Source organism: Centruroides sculpturatus, unplaced genomic scaffold (assembly GCF_000671375.1).
Source record: "Centruroides sculpturatus isolate CEXI.00-Female unplaced genomic scaffold, Cexi_2.0 scaffold654, whole genome shotgun sequence".
Taxonomy (NCBI): domain Eukaryota; kingdom Metazoa; phylum Arthropoda; class Arachnida; order Scorpiones; family Buthidae; genus Centruroides; species Centruroides sculpturatus.
Genome location: NW_019384883.1, coordinates 129,784 through 138,363, shown reverse-complemented (window position 1 = coordinate 138,363; position 8,580 = coordinate 129,784). Strand labels below are relative to the sequence as shown.

General features: G+C 29.2%; 1 protein-coding gene across 1 annotated transcript in view; it reads left to right on the top strand.

Moving 5' to 3' along the window:
* LOC111631063 (exopolyphosphatase PRUNE1-like) overlaps positions 1-5,379 on the top strand; it is a 23,045-nt gene extending 17,666 nt beyond the window's left edge. The window contains exons 3-5 of the mRNA XM_023375257.1: positions 3,957-4,103; positions 4,176-4,309; positions 5,185-5,379. Coding sequence (XP_023231025.1) covers positions 3,957-4,103; positions 4,176-4,309; positions 5,185-5,290 — 387 coding nt within the window. The 3' untranslated portion in view covers positions 5,291-5,379. The remainder of the gene's footprint in view (positions 1-3,956; positions 4,104-4,175; positions 4,310-5,184) is intronic.
* The last annotated feature ends 3,201 nt before the right edge of the window (positions 5,380-8,580 follow it).

Sequence of the window (8,580 nt, the reverse complement as noted above, 5' to 3'; positions counted from 1 at the left end):
AAAGACTAAGTGCAACGTTGTAACAAATTTCATTTCCGTCCAAGTTAAGAATGATATGACTCATCGAAAACTGCGCGAACGAACATAAACAGTGGCGTAATCGTCCGTTATCGACCGACTCCAGACCAATTTTGAATTTGTAAACTGTCATTGCAATAGACAGTTGACATTGTGCTCTGGAGGAAACAATTTGTATCACTCTTGCTACGGATATAATTTGTAATCTGGAATTTTTTGCATACCTTTTTAATACATATTTAATTGTGGCTCGCGAAAAATTTCAAATTTTGAAAAATGGCTCGGACTATCAAGAAGCTTGGCCACCCCTGATATATAATATAAGGATATAGTTTAATTATATAGTTTAAGGAGAGTATGGGGCAATTCCCCCATACTCTCCTTAAACTATATACTAAACTAAACGTGACCAATGCTCCATATTGTATATATAACTAAACTTGGCCAATGTGGAGCATGGCAAATAGGCAGTAGTAGTACCTGTTTAAGGTAAAAATTGTTTTCAGTCAGTAGAAGTTAATGCATTTATTATTTATGTTAAAGGTACAGCAACCATTGCCTTTAACATATACATGCTTGCAAACATGATGTCCACAAGCAAGATGGCAACTGGAACTGCTACCATTGGGGTTCCACATTTGGAGGCAAATATCTTACAAAGTGTTGTGCGTTGGACTTTTCTTTATTCTATTTTGAGGTTATTCTATATCTAAGTTCTTTTGGTTACTTTTCAGGTGTACACATATGTGAGTGAGTCTTATTGACAATAAAATGCCTAAAAGAAAGTTGCAGTTGTCACGAAATATGTTCATATCAAGGAAACATTGGAAAGCTTACTACTTTCTGATGTACTATATCAGAAAGTAGTAAGCTTTCTGATATAGTACAGAGCTCATGGCATGACTCCTGAATGTGTCTGGAAGTAGTCTGATTTTGGGGAGCTATATTTTGCAAAGGGTCACATGTATGGTTTCTTTGACATTTTTGATCCTATGGACATACTAATGCTCTACAGCTTTGTTAAGATCCCAACAGTGTCATTCATATCTGCAATTGAGCCCACAAAAATACTATAGGCCTACTTACAAAAGTTTAGTTTTATATAAGGGAAGTAAAGTACTCCTTCCTGCTGATTTTATCTTCCCTATGAACTCCCAAACCTTTTGACCGATCTGGATCAAATACTCCATAGTTACTCACTGGTACTCTATAGAAAACATGGACTACCAGAAGACTAGGATCCCATACTCTTCTATAATTTCATCTCCCTTACAGAGGAGTGAAAGATTCCCCTAACTCCAAACTCCTAAACCTTGTTAGCAATCTGAACATATTTACGTTATAAATGACACAGTATATATCAAATGGTAATAATACTCACTTAGGTTAAAAATAATTGGGCCTATGTAACTTAGTGGTCCATAGAATTTTTTCAGACTTTACTAGTCCTTGGACTCAAAAAGGTTGAGAAATGCTGGCATAAGTGATGTATGATTGGCCATTGGTTGTTGGAAACAATATATGTTGTAGAATTCATTTACACTAAATTTTTAATACATTAATCTTCATGTTAATTAAGTTCATCAAACACAAGTTTTACAACTTATTAGTTTGAATATTTGTGACAATCACTGGAGTTATGAGAAGCAGTGTACAGCAACTGTTATAAGCATCATTTCATTTGTTTACCACTCTAACTTAAAGGCTTGCAAGTTGACTCCTAGCTTTTAAGGTATTTTTTGAGCTTAAAATGTCAACTTATATACCAATATTTTAATGTTATGTTAATCAAAATTATCAACAAATAATCTTGGTAGTAGAATTAATATCGAACAAATCACATTGCATAACTTCTTTTTCTGGAAGCATTAACTAACCACCAGTAGTGATTTACAAACAGAAAGAGAGATTTGTGAAAGCTGTGAATGTATAACCTATGAAATCAACATGTGAATGTACTTTTACCAAGATTAATTTCTTAACATTTAAAATGTGAACAATATATGAAATCAGTGAATTTATTTTCTTTGATTTGTTAAAATATATTTATGTATACTTTTTGAAATAAATATGGAATTTCTGTAAAAATATTTTTTGAAATATGTAAAATTATTTTAATTTATTTAGATAATGCTGAGCCACTTAATTTCTTGGATTCTCATTTAGAACAAATGTCTAATGTGTCTAATGTGTCTTAAAACTTGTCTTGTTATTATTTTATTTTAGAAACTGTCATACAATTGTATTTTGAAATGTTTTATCCGGATTGGTTACTTAATAGTCATACTGATGAAGAGATGAAAAATCTCCAAATGTATTTAAGAGCATTATACAACAGTTTATGAAAGAAAATTATTAAAATCCAGTTTGACTTGATCATTCGATATTTATTCTATAGAAAGAATTCAGAGATTTTAATTCATTTTTTAATTTTTTAAAGTTTACTCAATATATGTTTTATTTATTAATAAAAATTTATCATGATATAAATTTTTGAAATTAAACATTAGAAGATTCAAGTATAAGAACCAGAACTCTTTACTTTAATAGCAACATTTTCAAACCTTACCATCCAATATTAGTTACTTTAATTACAGCTATATTAATTACTGTATTCTTTGAAAAAATTTACAATTGACTTAACAGATTGCATTATTTTTATAAATTTTGCAAATTACAAAAAATGAAAATATTTTAAAATATATATATTTAGTTTGAATATATTTAAACCAAATACAAAGCATAAATGTAAATAAATAAAATTAAGTAAACAATTAAACAATTAATAGCTTCTGAAATATCATAAAATAGGTTCATAAACCTCACTAGAATATATAAATACAATATAGACTTTAAGTACAGTACATCATCTCAACATTGATCCATTTTCTAATCAGGCTTTTCCAAGTAAGATATTTATAATGATTAAATATAGATATACAATATGGAAGAACATTAAACATCACTTCATGAACTTTTATAAAAAAAAAAAAAAAATAAAACTAACATAGTTTGACATTTAAGAATTTTTTTCTAGTATTGATGACATTAGTGACCAATGACTAATGTATGTAATATTTATTGATTCTAAATTAAAAAGAAAACAAAGCAATTAATTTAGTTTAAACAAAATATGCAATTGCAACTATAAGTTGTATATAATATTAACTTCTTAATTTTAAAATTATTACAATGTCTAATTCATACAAGTGATTAATCATATTCTGTAAATTTCTCTCCTACATAATATTAAAATTTCTTAGGCAGATTATGTTCTGTGTGTGATTATATTTTAATTTTGTAATAATAGTGAAAGAGATATATTTGTTTCAGTATTATTGTAAAGAAATTGTAAAGAAAAATTCTTGATTTGCTTATATAAAATTCTGTTAATGATTTATTTTCGATGATACAAAAAACATTCCATTTATTATCGTAAATAAGAATTAAATTGAAAAAATGTAAAATTATAATACAATTTGTCATTGTTATGATTTTTATTATAAAATCAAACACTCATTTTTCAACAATTTTTGATCATAAATTTGAAATGAAAGTTAAGTTTAATAATAGTCTTATTGAACAATTTTTTAATTCAAATTTCTGTCTTCAGTAGTGAAAAAGATTTTTGTATATAAGTCACTGTATTATGTAATTTATAGTTATAAAATTATAAAGTAATTATCATTTTAAGTATAGTTTATTTTAACTTTTAGAGAGAAATTAAATGAATTGGTATGTGAAGCATAATTTGATTAGCCGATATTTAATTTTATTTTAACTTAATGTTTTATGAATGCATCTCACAATATGTTGTCATATGAATTTGAGAAATGGTAAATCAGTAAATTTGTATTTGTAGATAACTGATGTTTTTAAATTTTATATTTGTGTCCTTAAAGTTTCCTTTAACTATAAGATAATTTATAAATTGACAGATCAAATCAACCAAGGACAGAATTATTATTCCTGTTCTCAACACTTCACGGAAAGACCTCTTTTTATACAGTGAAGTTACATATTTTTTAGAAGAAACAAATCTTTCTATTGATCCAATTATATGTAGAAATGAAATTGACCAAAAGGTAAAATTGTAATTTAATTTAAATGATTAATTTCTTTTAACATAAGATTCTAAGTATTAATTATTAAAATAGGAACTGCACACAAAAAGGCTTCTGTATTTAGTTCTGGTAGATCACAATGTTCTTCCATTTTTTGATGCTGAAATGGAATCTTCTGTAATTGAAATAATTGATCATCATAAACAAGAACATAATATGAAGAAAAAGTATGTACTAAGCTTGCTTATAATTAAATTTAGTAAACAGTAAATTCTGCTTATTGTAATCAGATTATCATCAGTTACCTATATTTCATCAAAACAGCATATTTCAACGCATATAAGTTAAAATACACTTATAAAACTTGGCATATTGTAATTAAAAATTTTTTATAATTATCACTATAATTGGTCATTATATAATTGGTATCACTATAATTGTTTCTTATTCTCATCACGCTGAACACTATGTTCAGCATGACGAGAATAAGAAACAGGTATAACATAAAGAGCAAAACTTTATTTTATACAGTATGAACACCAAAAAAGATCAGGTCACAACTCTGGTGCATTGTTAGTGAACTTTTATACAACAGTATAGTACAATCAAGATTGTTACACAAAAGGATATTCTCAACTTTTTGAGATTCACACATGTGGGGTTCAAATCACAAAAGTAAGTACACACAAAGATCAGCCGCACTTAAAATTACCTTACAACCTATGTTTTTTTACTCTAATTAATGCTAAAAGAGGGAAGAGATGTTAGATAAGGATAGATAGATTTACAAAGAAAGAAGCCTTAGAAAAGGGATACCCATCACTTCACATATCATGATGAAACCATCCAAATGTACCTTTGCATTTCTCCTGAATTTCACTGGTATATGTATTTTGTTTCTTAGTTGTCACTAGTTCACTTTTCTTTTGGTCTTCTGAACAAGATTTCCTGTTTTGACTCTCAGGATTCACTGGTGCTTTCTGTACCAACCGTATCTTAGTGGTTATACCCTGTCACTTCTGATGCCACCCAAAGCTCTGCATGTCTACCTTCCTTGGGAACTTGACCAAAAAGTGCTGACTACATTGATGTTTTCCCTCAGGGCCTTCTCCACTCTGTCGTCTCACACCCACGGAAGTAGGGCAAAGGTGGAAAGTTCTCGAACTTGGGGAACAAAGGAAAATCAAGAACAAAAGGGAAATTCATAGTCTAGGAAAGGGAAGTGATAGAAATTGATAGTCTAGGAAAGGAAGTGATAGAAAATGAAAATAGCATAACTTAAAAACTATGAATAAATGGTGTCGTGTCACATTGGGTAAGTAAATGTTTTTTAAGCTTTTGTTTTGTTCTGTCAGCCTCAATATGTGGCTGGTTACACACAATCATTACTGGTTAGCATTATCAGTCATAATCAATAAATATAAGCATTATTTGTTTAAATATTAATCAGTTTAATCATTATTTGCTTGCAATACAGTAATTTAATTGCTATCGCTTCATTCTTTTAATTATATAATGATTGAATTTTAATTAATATATTTTCAACTTACACATTTTTTACAACTTATAAATTGTTTTAACAAGTCCATTTAATGTCTACATAATCCAGAATTTCCACTGATTGTTGCTTTATCTATTTACTCTACTTAATGTTTTAATCAGTTATTAATATCATTATAGGTAAGTCCTAAAAGTAAAACTAACCCTTGGATTACATGTAAAATTAGCAAACTATATATGTTTTTATGTTAAATAAAGTAAAAGAATATACAGTCATAACAGTTGAACTATATTTTATGTATTTCACAAGATGTACAGTACAGTACATTACTAAAAACTCTTTTTATCAAAGTTTTGTTTATTGACTAATGTTATTTTCACAAAGAGATTTACAGGTGTAGTTCACTGCAAAATACTTTTCCAACTTTACTGGTAAAATTGACTATTGTCAGAGAAGAGAATCTCTGATAAGCTATTTCCATATATTGTGAAGCAATTTCACGAACAACTAATTCACCAAAAAAAATTTTGTCAATATCTTGAAACGTTTTAAATCCAGGATTTTTCTGAAGAACTTGTATTAACTTTCTCTGTATTATTCTCCTATTTCTCTAGTTAGTTTCTGCATTTCAGCCATGACTTTAGAAACTACTAGTAAGAACTGTTACCTCTAGTCCAAATGTTTCCAGTTTCTGTATAACTTTTGAAATACAGGAAAAAGGCTGTTATGTATGCCAAATTATTTGAGATGTAACTAGCAAAACATTTTTTGTGCAATTGGAATACAGCAAGTAACCCTTTGGATCCAAACTGTCTATCATTTGTGTTAAATTTTAAAAAAATTTATAAAAGTTACTTAATTAAATCTAACATAGCATTAAAGCATTAGTTATTAAAAGCACATCTTTATAAATACTGTTATAATTGGTTGAGGTAGAGAGTGTTTGGAAGCTTTTCCTGATAAAATTTTATTCCATGAGGAGTTTTCACAAAAATTTTGATATTATTAGTCTGTCTACAGTTCCAAATGTGGCTTTAGCAAGTTTTTATAAGCCACGAGTGAAGCTCCTTATGTGAATTAAATTGGGATATAGAATTTTCAATATTTGTACTGCTTTTAACATATAGAGAACAGCATCAATAATTAAAACTAGTATTCTTTCCTTGTGCATTTGTTGCCTGTAAAGTTTATCTAACAAGTAAGTTTAAAGGATATTTAAATAAATTTGTTGATTATATAGTGATGATGAAAAGAAAAAATTACTGAGTGAGTTCTTAATAATTACATGATTATTAATTAATAGTGATTTATTAGTAACTAGCAGACCCCGCCACGCCTTGTTGTGGCTCAAAATGTATCTATTATAAATGTATAACACTTCCCCAGTGGGGGAAAATTTTTCGAAAAAATTTTTCTTAGCGTACATTCTGTTGACGTACCCTATTAAAACGCAATCAAAAACGCAAAAACACACATCTAAAATAGTATAATAGAAGCCAAGTTTTTCAGAGTAAGCCTTAATCCTGTCTCTTCCCCGCGGGGAGAATATAAAAAAATCCCTTCTTAGTGTACATTCTGTTGACGTATCCTATTAAAATGCAATCAAAAACGCAAAAACCCGCATCTAAAATAATATAATAGAAGCCAAGTTTTTCAGAGTAAGCCTTAATCCTGTCTCTCTCCCCCGCGGGGGGAATATCGAAAAATCCCTTCTTAGTGTACATTCTGTTGACGTACTCTATTAAAACGCAATCAAAAACGGAAAAAACTGCATCTAAAATGGTATAAATAGAAGCAGAGTTCTTTACGGTAACCTTTACCGTAAGGCTTACCGTAAAGAACTGTCCATCCCCCATGTTTAACGGAATAATATATAGCCTATGTCCACCCTGAAGTTTCATTCTAAATATTGGTGAAAGAATTTTTGAAATTGGATGAGTAGTTTCGGAGATTACCTGCTGCATACAAACTAACATACATACATACATACATACATACATACATACAAACATTACCTCTTTATAATATTAGTATAGATTAGTAGTAGTTTAGAATTAGTTTTCTTCAGTTCTGAACAGGAAACCAGAAAGTAGTTTCTAAGCTTTTTCCTTGTCAAGCTTACTGACTAAGCAACTTGTCCTTTATTTTCCTTCAAGTTCAGTTATTTCATCTATGCTAATACAAATATAGGAACCTGTTATAGGTATACCTATATCCTTCATAATCTGTAATGACACAAGGAATATTAAGAGAACACACTGCATAGTGTAATTTAAATTGAAATAGCAATACTGATTTTTCCTCATATGCTTGGTAAATAGAATTTTTCCATCAGTTGTTATACAGGATATCTACTTAAATATCTATCCAATAGCAAAGGAGATCTTTCCAGTATTGCATGTGTGCATGCATGTGGTGAAAGTTCCAGTTCCAGCACTAAAATAATTGATATTTAAATATCTATTCAGGGGCAAAACATTAATTCATTTAAAAAATGCCATTGGGCAGTGTGTGCTCCATGAACAGATGGCATCCTGAATAGTAACTGATGTCTGACACATGATTGTGAATGAATAGCTTGATGATTTGCCATTGGCACAAGTACAGCAGGTTTGGTAACAACAGAATGGCTTATCAGCTCATTCCCAGAAAAATTTGTGTCAGTGGTTCACAGAGTGGTTTAGCAACTGTTGGATAGAATAATACAGCCTTATTCCATGGTCACCATCTATTCTGTTCTTTAGATTTGACCCCTCAGGGAAGACATTTATATATATGTTCTTCATGATGGAGAATCTATATCTACACTGGTTTCCAAAATCACTATTAGTCAAATGAATTTTACTAACCAATCACAGCATGAAATTTAAAATTTTGAAATGGTTTAGCTTTTAAATTTGAAATATTTACAATCAAAATTTGCCAGTCAATGAATTTCATATTTTCAACTACCAAACATGAATTGAGCAGGAAATCCAACAAAATCAGTCAGAAATT